The 21763-nt window shown below is 29.2% G+C and overlaps 1 protein-coding gene across 3 annotated transcripts; it reads right to left on the reverse strand.

The window, feature by feature from the left end:
* Positions 1-1018: 1018 nt before the first annotated feature.
* Positions 1019-21590, reverse strand: LOC125077636 (centromere-associated protein E-like). 3 transcript variants are annotated; one of them, XM_047689619.1, is made up of 29 exons: positions 21301-21590; positions 20906-21140; positions 20671-20824; positions 19887-19961; positions 19367-19572; positions 18803-18928; positions 18366-18501; positions 17652-17857; positions 16271-16413; positions 16130-16189; positions 15448-15560; positions 14162-14329; positions 13533-13686; positions 10799-13296; positions 7833-10303; positions 7454-7628; positions 7028-7157; positions 6752-6863; positions 6483-6513; positions 6300-6387; positions 5889-5928; positions 5629-5794; positions 5047-5152; positions 4644-4815; positions 4235-4403; positions 3777-3906; positions 3072-3157; positions 2783-2884; positions 1019-2055 (listed from the first exon to the last, which is right to left on the reverse strand). In XM_047689619.1, exons 1-29 carry the CDS (start codon positions 21449-21451, stop codon positions 1918-1920), a joined length of 8541 nt encoding a protein of 2846 aa, XP_047545575.1. In that variant the 5' UTR covers positions 21452-21590; the 3' UTR covers positions 1019-1917. The 3 variants fall into 3 exon arrangements, with proteins under 3 accessions (XP_047545575.1, XP_047545574.1, XP_047545573.1); XM_047689618.1 differs by having other exon boundaries at positions 10379-13296; XM_047689617.1 differs by having other exon boundaries at positions 7833-13296.
* Between the last annotated feature and the right edge of the window lie 173 nt (positions 21591-21763).

The following is a 21763-nucleotide window of genomic DNA, read 5'->3' on the forward strand; positions in this document are numbered from 1 at the left end:
TGATCAGAAAATCAAAAATTGACAAATTAATTGTTAAAAATGTATGTTTTCAAAATTTTTCGTAATTCAGTTATACTGAATTACGCTGTTACACTTAATTGAACGCTGATTGCCTTCTTTAGAATGTATTGAAAAAAAAAGAAATGTATTCCTATATTATTTTGAGAAAAAAAAAGAACGAAAACCAAACTTAATGCACAATATGCAAACTTCATGTTATTTTTACAAAACTACATAGTTTAAATTTATGCAGTATTAATATTTATGCAATTAATAATCGATTTTAATATTTTACTCAATATATATTTTTTTATATATCTACTTTGTCTATAACTAATATTTTATAATTATTTCAGTAATTTATTACGATTGGTATGTTATTTTATTTTCTAAATAAAACTCATTGAAAAATTATGCGGAATAAATAATGTTATGTAAATATACGCACAACATGAGCTTAAATATGACAGAAATTGACAAAAGGCAATTAGCACTATGTTACGACTTTTCTTATGTATAAACTACATATTCATTTAAGTTCCATGAAATACGCATATTAAATTTTCAGTTGTTACAAATACAATTACATGTACTGACTCATTATAATTGGTATGTGAATTTCTTAAGAGTAAATTCAAACTACGGCCAAGTACGCGCCTTAATACTCTAATACTAATTTTGCAAAAAAAAACTACAACAGCCAATTTAATACATTTCCGAATTAAAATCCACAAAATTGATAACGCTTTGTTTTATAATCTGTTTGTCTTATATCCTATATCGGATTATAAAACAAAGGGCAGATAGAGCGCTCGGAACATTGTCGTAAAGCAAAGAAATCCTAACAGCAATGTCAATTCCGAATTTCAATTGAGATCTGAAATTATTTTGAATGCATATCCGAACGAAAGGCATTTCCATCACCATCGTGATAAAATCTTCACAGGAAAAGAAAAAAACAAATAAAACAAGGTTTCATTCAATAGTCAATCATTCATTTAAATCAATCAACGCAGGCACCATTCTTTTAAAAACAAATTAATTATATTCTTATTAATAAACATTGTTAAGGCAAATAATATACATGTGCTTTATCTTATTTTGGCATAGCTTTGTGCATAATTTATTAATTATTTCTGAAGTATAAAATTAATTTTATAACTGAAAAAAATAATAATAATAATTTGAATTAACTTCGTAAGCGATTTTCTATAGGTACTTTGTTAGTAATACTAACTAATTTTGGACGTTAGGCTTTGTAAGCTATAAATTTACAATCTAATGAAAATATACAATTCTGAAAACTTATGTTTAGTTACTATTCAGGCACCCGTATCAATAAGTACGTTTCAATATTATACAAGTATATTCAGTGTTTCAAAATGGCACCAGAGTCAAATGGCCAAAAACTTTTTTAACATTCAGTCATATTTAAAAGTTATTGATTAGTATTTTCAAACAAACAATAAATGTTGATTAATAATGTCCTTGCTCATTTTATGAATAGATCGGTAAAAGAGAGTATTCTATAACATATTACTGTAATAAACTATAAATCATTTACAAGTAGCATAAAGTATTGTATGCACTTTGTTTAGGTTATGTCATGTTTTGCTACAATTGTATTTATGTTAATTAATTATTATATTATTAGATCAATATCAACCTTATTATATTAGTAGTAAATGCTTATGGAATGTCGTCATAGCATTTCAGTCTTTTATTGAAGATTTAATTTTTCGTTTAGAATCAACATATTATTATGCAAGGCTAAATGAAAACTTCAATGGTATTATTAAAAGAAATGATCATTTTAGATCGTTTAAAAAATTAAAACAAAAAATCCAGCTTCTTGTTATTACAAAATTTAACAATGAAATAAAATTGAGTATTAAATAATATTATTAAGAGTTCGTTTCAATTGTTCAATGGATCCTCGTTTTCTCTGTTAGCGTCAATCTGTGCTTTGCCGCGTTTCTTACAAATGGTAACTAATTTCGCGTTTATCTTCTTTAGTTTTTGATTTTCTTTCATAACATCGGTTAGTTGTTGGTTCTGTAAAAGATAGTCACGATTATTAATTTAGTACATTATTTTAAAATCAGCTTAAACAGAACTTAGCTGCTGCTTAAGTTATTTCTGTATCTTTTGACAGCAACACGAAACAAAAACCAGTATTAATTCCCGTGCAATCCCCCCCCCCACTTTAAACTATACGCACAACTTTAAAACGACGGTCATAAAATAATGTAATTTGTAATATTATTTTTATCCCCCACACACACACACACACACACACACACACACACACACACACACACACACACACACACACACACACACACACACACACACACACACACACACACCCACCCACACACCCACACACACACACACCCACACACACACACACACACACACACACACACACACACACACACACACACACACACACACACACACACACGTTTGGAGCATATTCCACCACGCTGCTCCAATGCGGGTTGGCGGAATATACATGTGGCAGAATTTCGTTGAAATTAGACACATGCAGGTTTCCTCACGATGATTTTCCTTCACCGCCGAGCACGAGATGAATTACACAAATTAAGTACATGAAAATTTAGTGGTGCCTGTCTGAGTTTGAACCCGAAATCATCGGTTAAGATGCACGCGTTCTAACCACTGGGCCATTTGTGCTCTTCATCTCCATTTGGCCATTTACTATATATTTATAATATCAATAATATAATATTTATAATGTCAATATGAGAAAGCTCACCTGGATAATCGCACTTCCTGTAGCTACATACAGTGGGTTGGCCGAAGCTACCAGTAGCTGATGTTCTAATGCAACTTTCTGCTGTGATAACTTTTCCAAAGCCTGTATATGAAAATAATAGATAATCTCAATAACTTATTAAAACTAGATATAAACATGAATTCTTGTAAATAAAAAAAATGATAAAAATATTTGCCTAAAATATTTTATAATCGTAATTAGGAATAATTTTATAATATTTACAGGGTGAAAGTTGTACTACATAATTGTTCATATAAAAAATCTTTACCGATTTGAGGCGTCTCATCTCTGCGTGCGTATCATCCGATGGCCGAAGCGAGGAGGTATTTTTTTCAACTTGTTGTTGGAGTAAGTCTGAAAATAGATTATTAGTATGCTTTAGTTTTCAATATATTATTTTGGGTACAATCGACTTATTTAGGAATATATATAATGATTACATTCAGGTCGTGAGCCACAAGCACCTTAGTCCATCAATAACAGTTTTAAAAAACTTTAAATTACTTTAAACCATTAGCACAATAAAATAAAATGCAATGTGGCGTAGACAGTCTTGGACAAGCTTTCAGGCGGGTGGAATAATATAGGTGTAAAAAACAACCATAATTAGATTTTATAATATTATACTTAATTTGATTAAAAGGTTTGCATCTTATACTGGTCATTAAGTGAAATAAGTTGTATCTTTCCGGATGTCTTTTATAGTTGCATCTCTGTCTTACAAAATTTAATTTTACACTATTACTTGGTAATTGAGTAAATAATCATCATGTGTGCAAATTAATTTATCGATAAAGCGAAAAATTGAGTCGAGGTAAAAAATGTAAATGTCTCGTTCCATTTCGTTTTTTATGAACTATATAATTATTGTGCCAAATTTTACTCTTGACCGTTGAGTGTCTTAAAATTATACCAAGAACTAACAAGATGAAATTGAATGTAATCTTTAATAGCAGTTAACGTATCTAATTACCGTCGTCGGTGAGTGTGGCGGCGTCAATGAGCGAAATGCTGGAGGTACGGTTTTTGTCGTGGAGATTCTGGCGCTTCTTACGAACGGAATGCGTTATGTTGCTAAGGTCGTGATACTCTTGTAATTTTAACTGTAACATAAATATCAGTAAATAAAATTTTATGACTGTTTCATGACGGGCATAACAAAATTCGATATGTTTTATTATATAATCATTTCTATAACATTTGCCTTAAACTTTTGTCATTAAGTAGTGCAGGATGAGATTTATAAAATCCATTATGGCATTTATTTATTATTATTATTCTGTCATCTGAAGTCAAGTAACAGCCTGTATTATTGTATATATATATGTATATATGTAGGGATTTCACTCCTTTTGAATTTTTTTATATTACTCTTACAAATGTTCGGCACTAACCCAAAATAAAGTTACAATCAATGGGTAGTTAGTGTACCTCTAAAGCAGCTTTAGCTTCCTTCAACTTCCGACACTGCTCGTCCCTCTCTCGCAGATATTCAGCGCAAGTCTCACACTCTTCGTCGAGCTCCTTGTATTTCACCTTCAACTCTTCTAACTCATGTTTACAAGCTGACAGCTCATCTTTCATAGTCTCCAATTCCTTACTGAAATTATAATAAATAAATGAACAATTATTCTTACCTTATTTTTTTGCAATATATGTCAAGTTTAGGACCACTAATCCATGGTAAAGCATTTAGCATTTGAATAAAACTTTACTATACGGTTGGTTCTGCATTAAATATCTTATATGCAATTTATGTTTCCAATATTTGTAATAACAATATTAATTTTGAATTTAGAATCTAATAATAATTATATCATTTCATTTTGTATTGTTATACCTGTCTTTTACATTATTTTTCTCTAAAGCTTTTTGCATCTTGGCAATAGTCTTTTTCAGGTCTTGCTTGTTGAAGCGGAGCTCTTCGACGGTTTTCATTAATTTCTTGTTCTTTTCTACTTCCATGTCATATGACATTCTGTCCACGACCACGGAATGAAGATTTACCCAATCTGTGAATTTAGCTTTTATTAGTTTTGTTAGTGGAACGTAATTTAAGGTATTAATAGTTAATACTTTCATAAACAATTCACAATCATAAACAATTAACGTATTACAGAATATTGTATATTATTAACATTTTAAATATATACAAATATACATTATTAATATTTCATTATACATTAATAATATTTCAAATATATACAAGTGAACAAATAAATATAGTTTGATCGCACAATTACCTTCATCAGTTTTAACTGAAGCATTAACTAGATTTTTTTTTACATTTGTAGTAATATCACTTGGATTGCTATTCGTTAATTTTTCTTTTAAATCAGCAACCGTTTTCTGAAACAAGAAAAACAGAACACTAAAAAAACACCCCAATAGTATTAGTATGTTTAAACAAATATATTAGTATTTTCAATGTAACTTTGTAACTATTCTATGTATAAATGTATATAATATGTATAATCTAATAAATGTTAGAGTAACTCTAATTAGCAGCGCTTCGCAGTTTAACTCTCTTTAAATTCTAACAATTGACGATATTAGCGTGAATTTTATGGTCTTTTACTTCAATAAATAATTACTTCATAAATAAATAATTTGGATTTTTACGAACAAAGGGGAGAAGCAAAAGCTATGATCTGTGTGTGATCTTTTACGGCTAAACCATTGAACCGAATTTGATGTGAAGATTAGTGAAGAGAAGAAACTTGGTATGAAGCAGGCTTGCCCCCAAGGACATAGAATTCTTTATACCCAAAACCTACTCCCAAAGCCCGGGCGAAAACTAGTATTAAATAACTCTGTAGAAATACCTCTAGAGCAAGTTTTTCCTTCTTTAACCGTAGACACTGTTCGTCACGTTCTTTCAAATATTCAGCACATGTCTCGCACTCTTCGTCTAACTCTTTGTATTTATCCTTTAGCTCTTCCAGCTCTTGTTGACAGCTTGATAGTTGTTTCCTTAGTTGAGTAACTTCACTGGAAAATATAAAAAAATGAAAAAGTAAAACTAGGTAAAGTAAGTATGGGGTATCGATTTATCAGTTATATTTTTATTGTTCAAAATATTTACCTTTCCATACTGTTGTTTTGCGAAGGTTCACGGGAGTTGTCTGAAATATATAATAAGAATAATGAGAGAAAAAAAAATCTACCAAAAACAAAATACATACATTATAATTCACATTTTTGAAGTTTTGATAATGATAATACTCGATATATAATGTCGATAAGCAAAATGACACGCAGTCAAATCTGCAAATAAACAATAACCTGGCAAGTAAATAGAAATATTGAAAAAATATATATTTGCCTCTTTAAAGAATTATTTATGATATCAAATTATATAAGGGTTATTTTTTTAAATTTCATTGTTACAAATGTAGGTAAATATTATTTCGCAAATATTTTTGAATATATACCAAGCTGGTGTATATTTAAGACAATGACGTCAGAGTAAGGTTAAAGTGTTCGCAGGGCTTACCGTGCGCGGCGCGGCGCAGGTCGTGTGCGCTCTGGCGGCGGCGGCGCGCGGCCTGCACGCGGTCGGGCCGCTCGTCGTCCCGCTCGCCCTGCGCGTGCACGTGCACAACATTGTATTAGAACATTACATACTACGGATAACAATGAATTAGATAATAATAATAATTAATTAAAATATATTTACCTGATCGTGATTCAAAGGGAGACTATCGCGTCTGAAATGAAGAAAAATATAGTGTTAATTTTGTAATTGCCGTATAATAATTAAAATTTCAAATTAAATACTTAATACTCATAATGCTTATTTCAATGTAACTCAATTTAAACAATTAATTGTAAACTATTTTAAAAGGTTTTGTTACATATAAAATCCTTGAGACCAATTTTTCGAGATTAATTAAAAGCAATATGTAATGTGTATATCGCTTCATGTTTGGTTACTGTGTATCTTACCCTCTGCTCAACCTAATGGGAGTGCTTCTGTTAGAAGAATTTTCATCAACATCCATAAATAAGTCATCAACTTTCCCACAAGATTTGAATACAGCCTCCATTTTCAGATGCTCTGAAAGTTTTATTAAATAACATAAATAAATTCAGTTTGTCAGACTAATATTATAAATGCGAAAAGATGTTGTCTATCTATTTGTTATTTAATGTTTGATCCTCTCTTAATTATTTATTTTACTTTATTAGATATCAGTTGTATGTGCATTCATTTCTACAAACCTTCATCGTCTGAAAATAATCGTTTAGAGTCATGGATACTCTGACGCCTCCTTCTCGTAGTATCTGCCATGGTATCGATAGATAAGCGTGGCCTTGTATTGACATTCGCTTCTAATTCAGATATACGCGTCTAAAGAACAAACAAAATGTATCGTGTGTAATCTAATTTATAATTTTCATTAAATATTAATATTTCTAACCTGTTCATATAATATTTCAGACCACCAATAAATAAATTAGAATCTATAAAAAAAGAAAAACGCAGAACGAACTTAGGGAACATGCACCATTAAACAGATACTGCTAAAAATTAAAAAATTTTTTTTTTTGTTTCGTCTCACTTTCAGCATTGACAATTAAAATAAATACGAAATACATTATGATATTATAATGCATTGGAAAAACAATAAGATATATAAAAATTACCTCCAATTGTTGTTTGGAGATTAATAACTCCTCAATTTTTTCTTTAGACGATTGTAATTCATTTTTCAACTCTTGGCCTCGCGTCTCTAGTATCTTGCAATTTTGGGTCAATTTGTCAATTTGATTATTTTTTTCAAGACACAGTGTTTCATCTTCTTGTTTTTGTTTTTTTAATCTGTAAGGCAATTTGATTTTCGAAAAAAGAATGGAATTGAATTATTTATTGTAAGTATTTAACACCTAAACTTGAAGACAAATTTAAATACAACATATTCTTGATAAAATGTTACTTTAAATCTACCCAAATATTACTAAGTTTTCTAAACAAATAATTAATAATAACACCTCAATGAAATCACACATTAAATGAAACTCTTACCTTATTATAATTCCGCTTTGTATCTCTGCAGTTTTCTGGTGTTTTTTTATGTTGTCTTCCATGCGAGAATATTCTTTACATTTTTCTTCTAATTGATTTTGTATTATTGAATTTTCCTTCAACAATCTCTCTGATTCTAATTTCATATTTTCAGTGACTATCGAATTCTTCTTAATTGTATCCTTAAGTAACAGAATATCAGATGTCAATTTCTCAAAATCGATTTTGTTCTGTCTAATTATTGCAGTCGCATTTTCCAATTCTTCTGCACACGTTTTCTTTTCTTTTAGTATTATATCGTTAATAGATTTCAAATTATCTATTTCTTGTTGTAAAGTTGCAGTTGATTGAAGAAGTTCTCTTACTTGTACTTCATATTGCATATTATTATTAACTGCTTCGAATTTACTTTTTAAGGACGTAATCAAGGCATCTTTATTTGAAATGTCTGCTTTTAATGTACAAATATCTTCGGTTAATTTGTTTACAGTTGTTACACTAATGCTGTGTTCTTTTTCTTTTTTGTTATACATTTTGTTAAGGTCTTCAAACTCAGCCTTTAGTTTTTGTAAATCTTTTTCTTTTACGGCTAAGATTTCTTTTAATTCGTTCATCTTTAAAACAAGGGCGTGTTTTTCAATTCCTAATTTCTCATGATTTTTAAAAATATCTTCAAATATTAAGTTAATTATTTCCATCGCAGGTAATGCCATATCTACATTTTGGTTGGCTATTATTTTACTTTCTAAAAGTTTATCGTAATTTTTAATAACTTGGTCTTTTAATACCTTCTCTCTTGTAACAATGTCTAGAGTAACAGCTGCACTGATTTCATGTATTTTTTCTCTTTGCCTTTGCAGCAAATCGAGATTAGTTTCTTTTTCAGTGAGATTTAATTTCATTGCAGATAAATTTTCTTGAAGACATTCAAGTTCTTCAGCTTTTTGTTTAAGAGTATTATTTAATTGTTCATTATCCGTGGCTAATTTTGTTATTTCAGATCTTTGTTTTACATTTATCTGTTGTATTATAAATTTAAATATTTCAGTACTAGTAAAACCAAATTCTTTATCAACTTTCATCAAAACATTATCACTAAAATCATTGACTATATCGTCAAATTCTACACTTTTTATACTTTCGATATTATTTCGTATTTGAGAAACTATATTAGCTAATGTTTCGAAGTAAGCGTCTTTTTCTTTTAATTCTTTAGTAATTCTTGTTTGGTCTATGCTCATTTTATTTAATTGCATTTGAATTTCGGTTTTAGACTCTTCAAAATCTTTTAATTTATTATTTAAATTTTCAATTTCATTTGCATGTTTATTTTCTATATTTTCATACAGCATTTTCATGACATCTATTATTTTACCATCACAGTTTAGAGTATTTTTATCCGCAGCTGTTTTTTCAAGATAGAAATTAAAACAATCAAGTTTATCTATTGTATGGTTATCTAAAGGACGTTCTTCTGGGATGTCAGGCATATTATACTTGTTAATGTTCGACTTAATGTTGTCGAAATCTTCATTAAACGAACATATATGTGAATCGCCAATGCTGTCATCTAAATCCATAGCATGACCCATAGATAGATTACTACGCTCTAAGTGGTTTTTAATTGTAGTGACTTGTTCTTTTAATTCTATGCAATCTTCTTTGCCGGCATGTAACTCATTTTGTAACGTACAGATTTTGTTATACCTTGATGAACTATCGGAATCGCTATAGCTTCTGTCTAATTTTTGGTGGGAATTTGTGACATTGCTCTTTAAAGTGCTTATAATTTCATTTTTAACTGTACATTCCATACACGTCGTTGGCCTTTCAGTAGAGTTCTCATACTTTAACTGCTCGATTTCTCTCTCTAGCTGAGAAAACTTATCATTTAGATTAATATTTATTTCTTTTAATAAATCATGTTCCTTTTTAAGGTCATCTACCTCAGAAATACTTTCAATTATTTGATTCGATAAAAGATCATTTTCTTCTTGCAAGGTTTTAAGTTCTGCACATTTTTTATCTAATGTGGAATTTAGTTTATCAATTTCATTTTGTTTTTGCCAATTATCTTTTTCTAAGGTACCTAATTTGCGTATTAACAGTTCGGATGAAGGAATTTCTAAAGATAGATTTTGGTACTTCGTCTCAATATCAACTTTTTGTGATTCAAGATCCGTCATTTTAATTGTCATTAACTCAATTTCACTTTCGTACGATTCTTTTTGAATTTTCATTTTTTCTAAAATATGCGTACAGTTATTACATGACTCTAGATCTTGACTATTTTCAATAGGATCATTACATTTAACAGATATTTTAATGGGACTACTTTGGGCATCTGATAGACATTTGGATTTTTTATTTTGCAAATATTCATCAACAACATCCCGTAACTTTTGATTTTCTTTCTTGAGAGATTCTAAAGTCTTTAATATTTTGGTCTCATCAAGCGATTGTACATTCATCTGAGGATATGACAAATTACTGTTAGAAATTTCAGTAGTATTAGTTTGACATGCTACCTCATTATACGTACAAACCTGAGTTACATCAAAACATGTTTGATCATGAGAAATTAGAGTATTATCACAAGTGGTTAAAGTAACGTTGGTATCTAACATTAAAAGATCACCATCAATCATCGACTCGTTTATGAGTGGCGAATGTAACGCAACTGTCTCTAATGCATTTGGAAGTGAATAGCGTTTTAAACTCTCATTTAGTTTGCCTAAATGTTCCGATTTTAACAAAATTAGCAGATCCTGCAATTGGTTTTTAAAATCTGGTATATCTCTTTGGCATACGATATGGAATCTATTATGATGATGTTGCAAGAATTTTACTTGAGAGCTTAAAGACCTATTTTCAGCATACGTAGTTGCGGTCAAAGTGGACAAATTAGTTCGATGATTAACTATTTTTTTCTGTAATTCGTATATATTTTCTACAAGTAACTGTACCTCTTTTTGTACTTCTTTTCGTTCCTTATTAAGATATTCGTTTTCATTTTCTAATTGTTTTAGTTTTACCATTAATTTCATATTGCTGTCTTTCAAGATGTCCAAGTCTTTTTCACATTGGGATATTTTCATAACGCAAGGTCTATTTTTAATTTCGTCTATAGAAGAGCTTGCAGAACTAATTGTTTCGTCATCTTCATTAGGCGAAAACGCATCAATTATGCTTTCACAGCAAATTTTTAGTAGACTGGGTGGTGAGTTAATGTCTGTATAAACATTGGACTTCTTTGTGGAATGTTGATTTGATTTTAAAGATGCCGTAGTATACTCTTGCCTATTTTGTAATTGTAATCCCGAAAATTTGGACTTGAGTTCTATATTTTCATTTTCTAACAATTCTATTTGTTGTTTCTTTATAAGTTCGAGATTTGTAAACTTTTCCTTCCATTCTATAGCTTTCGCTTCCACAAGTTCTATTTCACTGCTCTTTGTTGTCAAGTCTTGTTGCATCTGGTTTATAAGATTATGACTTATTTGTAAATCTATTGTTAAGCTCTTACTATCATCTTGAATCTTTTTGATATCACTTGTTAATGTTTTATTGCTGCTTTCTAAGTTTGAAATATCTTGAATTAATTTAATATTTTCTTCTGTCAATTTCATTATTTCAGTTTTAGCTTCCAATAATGTGCTTTCGATGTTGTCGTATTTTGCTTCACGTACTGAATTTAACATGGATATATGGTTGCCTATTTTATCCAAAGTTAAAATAATTTGTTCATACACATGTTGAGGATTACTGCTAAACTGACAGGATAAAGTATTTTCGACATTACATTCAGATGTCAATACTGTGATTTTCCGTAGAATATTTTGTAATAAGTTATCCCGTTCTTTTGTTAAATCTTCGATTTCCTGCATATATTTTGTAACTTTATCGCATTCTTTTTCTAGTTCTATTTCTTTACTTTCATACTTTGAATTTAATTCATGTAGTTCTGTTTCTTTATCACGTAAAGTTTGATTAATGCTAATTTGCGTCAATTTTATAACAGCAATGAGATTCATTATGTTACTTTTTAAACTTTCGATGGAATTTGTATTTATATTTTGCGGTTCGTTTGAATCTTTACTGTATGTTCCGTTTTTGTGATTAATACCCGTTAAGGTTTCATATTCCTTATAAAAACAATCTACAGCTTTGCTGAGATCATTAATATGTGATTGAAGATGTCCTAATTCTGTTTCTCTTTGCTCTAATAAAGTAACTACTATTTTTTTTTGTGTGATAGTGTCTGTGGCGAGCGTCTCCAAAGACGATAAATTATCACTTAATGTATTAAGCGCTGAAACTAAATCGTTTATTTTTTCTGGGACTGCTAGTATATTTCCTGTGAATAAAACCATTATTTTGTTGAATTTGTGTATATTTGATTGGACTTTATTTAGATTTTCTTGATTATCAATTTCGTGTTTTTGTAGTGATGTAATAATTTCGTCTTTTACTTTGATATTCTCTTCTAAGTCTATAATCTTTAATGACATAGTTCTTATTTCCTTGTCTTTACTTTCTTTAACAGATAATATTTCTCGGTCTTTTTCTTCTAAATGAATATTCAATTGTTCTTTACAATTTTTTAACTCCTTTATTTCAATTATATGTTGTGCAATTGTTTCATCAAGCAATTCCTTTTCTTTTTGGATTTCATTATTTTTTATTTGAAGCTGCTGTTCCATATGTAACAAGTTATTTTTTTCTTCAAGTAATTTATCAAAAATACCGACATTTTCATTCGACTGAGTTTTCAGGCGTTCAACTTCTTGTGTGAGTATAGAAATTTCTTTTTTCTTGTTTTCACATTCTTCTTCCATAGTATACATTTCTTGTGTTTTGCCTTTATCAAGAGATGATTTTAATTCTTTTATCTCTTCGTTTCGAGCATAGAGGGCAGCTTTTAGTGACTGTATAATATTTTTAATGTTTTCGTTATTTGCTATGAACATTTCCTCCTTTGTTATCATTGCTTCTAACTCAGAGTCAACGTTTTCAGTGACATTTTCCTTTTTAGCTAATTTAATTTGCAACTCTTGAATTACACTATTGTAGGAATCAATGTCCGCATTAATTGTTTCTAATACTGTTTTTTGACTTTCAATGTTATTATTTAATTTATCAATGGTTGATATATGTAAAGAATTTTCATTTTCTAAGTCCGTAAGTTTTTCTTTGTAACTAGAAATGATTTCCTGTAATTCTTTGTTTATAGTTTCTAAGCTGTCTATTTTTGATTTTTGTGACTGTAAATCTAATTTTAAGTCTAAAATTGTTTGATCTTGGACAGATAGTTCAATATCATTATTTTTTGTATGGTGAACTTGAAATGTCGTTCCTTCTTCTATATTTATAATACTGTTTTCAATATCACTATTGACTAAAGATATATCTCTGGACAGGTCCATGAAGCTTGTTAATTCTCTTTCTTTTGATGCTAATTTACCTGTTTAGAATTGTAAATAAATTTATTTTAATCAAGTAATAATATTAACAATTCCAAAACATTTATGCTAAAGTAAATTTCGTTATGAATGCTTTTGTTAGTAATTGGATAATAATAAATTAATCAAATGAATCTCACTGAAACTCTAAGATTAATATGATGTTTGTAATTTAAGTATCTTTACAAAGTAAATTAAGTTTAGTTTAGTAAACTTAAATAAAAATCTATATTTGTACCAATTTTCTCATATTTTTTCTTAGCTTCATGTTCTTGCAAAAGAGAAAGTAGTTCATCTTCTCTAGTTTTGGCCTTTTTCTTCAAGGTCTCGTAACTGACTTCCCAATCTGTTAGTTTCGTGTTATAGTCCTTACATACTGCTTCAAGATCTGCCTGAAATTATAAGTTATACCCATTTACCAAGATTTTAATTATTTAAGTGGCATATTAAGACATTGCAATTAAGTTTAGGAATAAATTTAAAGGCTATAAACCCAATTAACTATATTTACAACTCAAAAGTTCATTAGGTTTTAATGTGTACTACATTTAATGTAGCCACATTTTTTAATGTAGTATTAAATTGGATTAATGTTTTTCAAGCTCTGAATATCCCTGAGTGAGAGCAACTATGACCAATTAATTATTTTATTATATGTTATATTCATTTTGATATTTGTATACTATATTGCATATTATAATATTTTATTCTGTCAATAGTTACTAATCTGTGTCTCGAGCCCATCGCTGTAGTAAGTTTTAAGCGTTTTCAAAAACTAATATTGCATAGGAGGAGAGTATTACTAGTAGCGATTCCCTATTGTTTTAACATACATGAACTGAATGAACCGTGTTAAATGTTGTTTACCTTCGCAGAAGTCACGTTTTTTATTTCATCTTCCATTTTAGTAATATTACACTTAAGCTTTTCCATTTCTAAATCCTTGTCATTACTCAATCTACCAAGTTTATGAATTTCGTCTTCCAACTTTGCTATCCTTGTTGATTTGCTTTCCAACTTTTCCATTAGTTCAACCTTAAAATTATATTACAAATTGTAATATTTTTTTGAATAAAATTTTATTTAACAAGGAATACTGAACAGTTTTAGAAGTGCCAGAAGACCAGAAGTTATAGGCACAGCTGACTTAAAAACTTAATTTCTATTCAAAACAGGTTAAATAAACTAAATAATACAAGAATTGTTCTTTATACACCATTGCTTTTGTAATATAGAAACTGTTACCACAACCCTAAATCGTCAATTTCAACTAAGCAACCCACATATTTCGAGGTATATAATTTCAGAGCATGATATGCGTCACCTCACAAGTGGAATAAATAAAATTATGTTAAAGCGGCGTCTAGAGCTATATTTTCTTATTGGTGTTGTTTTGCAGTATCGATTGAGTACATAACATTAAAAAATAACATAGAACAATCACTATAAAATTAAAACCATTAATGTCGTTTATAATCTCCATTTAATAATAAATGTATCCATTTCAAATTGAACTAAAGTACCGATACAATAGTTGATAACACTAGTTATTACATACAATACATATTATTTAAACAATGCTCATCAACTCTTATTTGTTATGTATTAGTTTTAGATGAATTACAAAACTTATCAACATATACATAAATACATATACTCTATTCCAACCATAAGAAAAGATAAACTAAATAAAGAACATTTGACAGCAAATTGACGCGATGTCATTGGTCGAGAGCCTTTGATATTCACTATGGATTTGCAAAAAAATTGGGTTTTAAACGTCGACGAAACTGTTATCGGAATTTTGGAAGTAAAATTTAAGTGGAAATAAATAGTTAAGTGTAATAGTGTTGTATTATAAATAAAAATATCTTAATCATACACTCTTAGTAGTGCACAATATAGCCGACTTATTAGCAAATCTCACGAAGTACGCAAATCTAAGGTTTATTTATCTTTATTCCTACTTAGATTGGAATAGGCTATAGGTTGATGAGTTTTATTGCTTGTGACTGTACAAAATGTAGAAGCGATATGTACACATGTTTATTTATATTCATTCTTCCTGTCATTGGTATGGACTATAAATAGTTCTGATACATGTCATTTACATAATACGTCACAAGTCACAACATCTAATAAAAGAGACTTACGATATTAGGTGTGTATATCTTTTCTCTCTCTGTCAGTTCAACAATGTCTTTAAAATTCTTCTCTGCTAACTTAGCATTCTTTCTAAGAACACAAGGTGGAGTTTTTGATGACTCTGAAATATTTTTCAAATTAATTAAATTGCCTATGAAATAGGACTAAAACATTTTATAATAATAATGTCATTGGGCGAAGGTACTCCCTAAAAATGCTTTTCTTCTTACTTGCTTCAAATTAAAAAAAAATATTAATCAATAAAACTGAGAAATTATATTTATGTAAGAATTAAAAAAGATATATACAAAACATTTCTAATATTATTATTATATTAAAAAGTTAATCTAATTAAAAAAAATTAAAGTATGAAAATGTTCCAACTACAAGCCTTACATAAGCATTTATAACACATTTTATGTATATATGATGAATTACAAAGTATAATAGTGCATATTTATTGTAATATTATTTATTTAAATTTAAATAGTTAGCAATGTCTATGGTTGCAATACGTCAGGAAGTCACCTATACAATCTTTTTTCAAAGTTTAACTTATATAAAACTAATTACAGAATCTAAGGTTATGAATTCGCGTTGGTTACGCAAAAGTTAACAATTTCAGTTGTATGGGGTGACAGCTTAACATATAACAATCTATATTTTAAAAATAATTGCTAGTTTACTTACGGTAACATTTGTGATATGGCGAACAAGTCTGTATGTCTGTTGAGTTGTCGTCATCGCTATCTAAATGTAAATGACTTAATTTTAATCAACAATCTACGTACAAAATACTAAGCTGTTAATATTACTTAATACGTCAATTACCTATTTCAATAATTTCGTTATTAAAATTGACCTTCCTTTCAGTCGGTGGAGGAGTGATCAGACGCAGCTCTTCTGACACACTCGGTAGACTCGATACGTTTTGAATAGGTACAAAGTCTGATGCGCTCGCTATTGACATAGGACTGAAAATAGTAAAATATATATATTTTCCTTGTAATAATTTGCAATATTTTGAAACATTTTGTAATAACCAATAAAGAAAAATAGCATAACAGAAAATTTCTATAAAAAATCGGTATAAAAATGACAATACATTTTTATACCGATTTTTTTTTTATCAAAATTAATTTTGATTTATTTTTCTATCATCTAGTGTTCACCTGTATGTACGAATTATTTTTTTTCGGAATTTCTTTTTATCACGTCACGTATGTGAGCGTGACGTAGGTGCATATTTCGCGTATCTATCATTAAATGTTTGAAGAAAACACAAACATATGGACCCATACTCTTAAAATCTTTAAATGATTTATTACATCTATTACGGTTCAAATTCAATTATGAAAATTCCCCACAATACCGAAATCAATTCGGACAAATAAATACCTGCAAATAAAAATCTCATATCGTGCTATGAAATTTTGAGTTACTATTTTGACGAAATATCGCTACGGAAACCAAAGCAGTATATAATTTTTTTTTGTATACTTAGATTTTTAAACTTTATTACCCTAAATATATCGTAAACTTATTTATGTATAGTATATGAACCGCATACCTATTTTCTCAGAACGATTTCTTTTTATTGTGCATAATTGATAAAATATAGTAAATCTTGACAAATCTATTTTTATGACAGAAGAAAATATTTATTTTAAATCGAATGTCACATTAATAAAAAGTTTGCATAGAGTATTTGTTAAAAAGGTACATAATTTTTGTACGGTCGGGAAAGTATTTAGTAGCAAATAAAATAAAGTGAATAATTGAAAACGACGAAAGAGAACAACTATTAAACCACCCGCACGTTTGAATAATATCAAATTATAAATTATATTAGATTACAATATAGCGAAAAATAATGCGTTAAATTGCAATCATATTTCACGGTTCACAATATTTCGACAGTTTACAATCTGACGAGATAGATTGTAATCTAATTATGTTTGTAATCTCACTGTAACAAATACATACAATGATAGGATGTTTGCTAAGTTTTGCTACTTTATTAAACAATATTTTTTTCTTTTTGTTTGTCGTTTGATATAATTTTTTATGGGTAAGCTAGTTTCTATAAATTATAAAATTCAGTACAAATGACGGTCGAGTATCATTTTTGCGTCACAAGTATAATTTCGTAAATTTTACAAATATTAGGTCTTCAAATAGTTTATACCGAAAGTAAATCTAACATACTTACTTATATTTTAAACTGGGAGTACAAAACTTTGGTATTGACGGAACTGGATCTTCTTGTATTGGATGCAACGTTGATATTGTAACTCGTCTCGGCTGAAGGAGTTTCCTTCGAGCTCCGCTGAGATCTGTGCTGCTTCTTTGGGCGAATCCATTCAGGATCAATCTTTGTAAGCCACCTATCTGCTTTTGTAGGTTGTAGTTATCTTGCTGTAAGCATATAATAATTAATTGTAAAATAAAAATGTATTTATAGTGGTGATTTTGTAGTACTAAAACATTTTTCATAACAGAATTGTTAGTATTCAACATTTATTTTTGATTATTGTATCATGGATTATCTATACTAATATTATAAATGCAAAAGTAATTGTTGCGCTTTCACGGCTGAATCACTGAATCCAATTTAATGAAATTTGGTACGACTACCCACCACAAATGAAAAATCCCCGCCCCCACCCTTAAAAACGTGTACGAAGCCGCGGAAGGAACAAGTACTATATAACATAATCTTTTTGTCTATGCATTATGATACAGAAACTTCGGTGGTTTTGTTGTTGTAGAGGTTTTTATTATTCATGTTATATTGTAGTTTGATTTCCTAATTTTATGTATAATATTATGTCCATTGTGCCTGTGATTACACTGGTTAAAGCATATTTAAAAAATTTAATAACGAAAGTCTATTTTAATGCCGTTTTAATGTCTCAAAACTAACCTCGACATTCTTTTTGCTCTCGAGTTGAGTCTTAAGTGCTGATAATTGTTTTGTTAACGTCTGGATCATTGTCACATTGGTGGCCACGGCGTTAACTGCCGGGTTGTTTTTGATTGCTTTAGCTCTGTTAGCGAATCTGAAAATTTATATGTAGCATATATAGTAAGTTTAAACCAATGACCTTCAAGATGTTTCATTTAAAAAAAAATCATGTGCCTATTTGTTTCTCTGGTTTGAGTCAGTAGTTTAGTTGAGTAACTTAGAAATGTTAATTTTAATTTGCATACTAATAATATCTAGAAATAGTAAGGAATATTTGCATCAATTGTATTTTTTTAAAGATATTGTTAAGAGAACGAATTTTTTTTTAATCACGGACATAAAACATTAAACATATAAATAAAGGTCACAATAATATGATATTCTGTGTAACTTACTGTAATGTAGATATTGTTTCCTCGACGGCAGCAGGGGTCACTGCACAAATAATACTTGTTTTAGCATTACCCCCGAGGGAGTTTTGAAGTATTCGTGTTAGTTTACTATCACGGTAGTTTACATGCCTAAAAAAATAAAAATAAAAATTTAGCAATTGCTATCGCTATTGATTGATAAAAATGTTATCAATTTAAAATATGCCAAGAGTATATCAAAATTTGAATAATCTAAAATAGTATTGAATTTATCATAGATTATTTTTTTAAGAGATAAGGAAGACAACTTAAAATTAATGATCTTAAACTTAAATTTAGCTGAACATATTCAATATATCATCCCATTAACCTTGTGTAGGACAACTACATATAATTTATTACTATCAATTACAAATCGCGTTTTTTAGGAAAGCATAGCAGAAAATGAAAAAAGTGAAAATGTGTTGCTTCTTTGGTACTAATCCAATTTCAGTTTAACTACTAGTACTAGTAGTACATATTAATATTAAATAAGAATTATAGTAAGACAAATTTCTTTAAAAAAAATTGTACCAATATTGAACTTACTTATTGGGATCTTCTGATAATTGCTTAATAACTAAGGCTAGTGAAGACAAGGACTTGTTTATGTGTGTGCCTTCTTTAAAACGTATGCCTGTAGCTCCTGTTTGACCAGATCGTTCAGACCCAGCCAGATCAACGAGATTTAACTGAGATACATTCACTGAACCCACTTCTTCTTCACCTTCGATATGTTCACGCGATTCTATGGTCTAAAAAAAAAAAACATTTTGCAAGTATTAAAAAAAACCAATAATAATCGAAATGTAATTTCATTTTCGGAATCTAAGAAGTAGTTCAACTCATAAGTTCGATCAGACTCAGCTGGAGCCTTGTGCGGAAACTAGCGATATTATAATCCAATTCAGAGCAACATACACAAACAGGGTCAAATAACCTTCTCTTCAAGAAAAGAGAAGCTGATGGTTTTTGGTGCATAACAAAAGGTAAATGGAAATGGAACATTTTACAGGCAATTTTTATGTTTACATTTTAATAGATACAGATGAAAGATATTTTTACTTACAATTTGAAAGATGGAATGTGATCTACTGCTTTCTTCATTCATATTTGTTGCACCGGTTTGTCTATTGGCTTTACCCTAAAAACAATTTTCTTATGAAACAAATAATGACTAAATCAATACATATGATGCACATTGTTCAAGGTTAATGTAAAACGAATGGCGCAAGAAGCATAAATTAACATAAAATCACACGAGTATTGCATATAAGTTTTAAGCTTACATTCTGATTTGTATATAGATAATTGTAATTAAAAATACATAATTGGCATAAAACCATATGTGTATACATAAAATTGATAAAATGAAAAACATGTAAAAATCTTTTGTCGAGTAAACATTAAAGTCTATTATATATTAGTAATAGCCCAGAGTAGAGATGCCCCAGAGGTTACAATGTGTGCATCTTAACCAATAATTGTAGGTTCAATCCCAAACAAGCACAACTGAATTTTAATTTACTAAATAGTTGTTTACTAAAGCTCGGCAGTAAAGTCTAACATTGTGAAGAAACTTGTATTTAATTTCAATTAAATTCTGCCACATGTGTGTGTGTGTGTGCATGCAATGGATCAATCTTCTTGAGCCACACTCAATGAAATGTAATTTAATATACAGATCTTCTACTAGTACTAGTTGTTCCCATCTGTTATGATTGAATTAATAACCTGATACTATAAAAAAAACTTATATTTTCTATGGAGGATAATATATTAAAATTTACTATACTAATAATATATAATATAATTATTATATAAGAAAAATTTAGTATATATAATTTATTTACCGTTCTCATAACTTCTAGCACTTCCTCAGGTGATGTGGTCACTTTTTCAGTAGCGTCAACTTTAACACCTTGTAATGTCTCCATTATTTTAATATTCTTCCTCAAATCTAGTAAGTCTGTTAATGTTTCATTATATATTTCAACATAAGACACTCTGAAAAATAATATATTATTACTCTAATTAATAATTATAAAGCTTATAAATTAGGTAGCGAATTAATTTAATAAATATTACCTCACTAAGAAGTCTCTGTCTGGAATATTTTTTATAATATCAAATAAATTTATAACAGCCAGCGGTATTATACCGGGTGCCTCTTTAGTGCCAGCCATGGTGTAGGTTTTGCCTGAAGAAGTCTGGCCGTATGCGAAAATGGTGCCATTGAATCCAGCAGTCGCAGCTTCGACAATGGGTTTCGCAATATCATTATATACATCACCAGTTTTCGTATCTTTATCGTATACTTTGTCTGAAATTGGAAACGCAACAATTTTTGTGACCTTCACTCTGACGCAAAGTAAGTAAGTACATATTTGTGCATGGCATTGCCGCATTGCTTGAGTAACAAATATTAGACATTCTACTGACAACTCACTCACTGTTAAAGTAACTTCAAATGTTATACATACCAAAAGTATAATATTGTCCACAATCTTTTCCATTTTGATCTATTTGATAGAGTGTATTATTGTTTACGCGCCATTGGTAGCCAAGCTTGTCATCTATTTCACGGGAAATAAGTGGCCGGACTTTGACAACAACTTTGATATTATCACTCATTTTCAATTAAATTATAACTTATTATCAACTAAATATATTAAGGTACATTTACTTATTTAAATTAAGATGTCACAATAATATAGAGTTAACATTCCCATACTTGCTTTTAGTTGAAATAATTTACGGAATACGGATTATAATGACAGACCGTCACCAAAATAACCAACGGACAATTTCAATTTCATTTCCGATTACTATAGACAATCTTACTTTCGCTTGTCGCAGATAACATATATATATTATTTTTTGCATGAATTTATTTATATTAATAAACCAATTGCCGCTGATTTTATAATGTTATCTCTTTCAGTG

Source organism: Vanessa atalanta, chromosome 4, assembly GCF_905147765.1.
Source record: "Vanessa atalanta chromosome 4, ilVanAtal1.2, whole genome shotgun sequence".
Classification (NCBI taxonomy): domain Eukaryota; kingdom Metazoa; phylum Arthropoda; class Insecta; order Lepidoptera; family Nymphalidae; genus Vanessa; species Vanessa atalanta.

Coding starts and splice junctions, on each gene's coding strand:
- LOC125077636 (XM_047689617.1), bottom strand. CDS start 21,451: ATGAGTGATAATATCAAAGTTGTTGTCAAAGTCCGGCCACTTATTTCC. Junction 15,561..16,129: donor GCCATATCACAAATGTTACC/GTAAGTAAACTA, acceptor AAAATATTTCAG/AGTCATCAAAAACTCCACCT. Junction 7,629..7,832: donor CAAAGCGGAATTATAATAAG/GTAAGAGTTTCA, acceptor ATTGCCTTACAG/ATTAAAAAAACAAAAACAAG.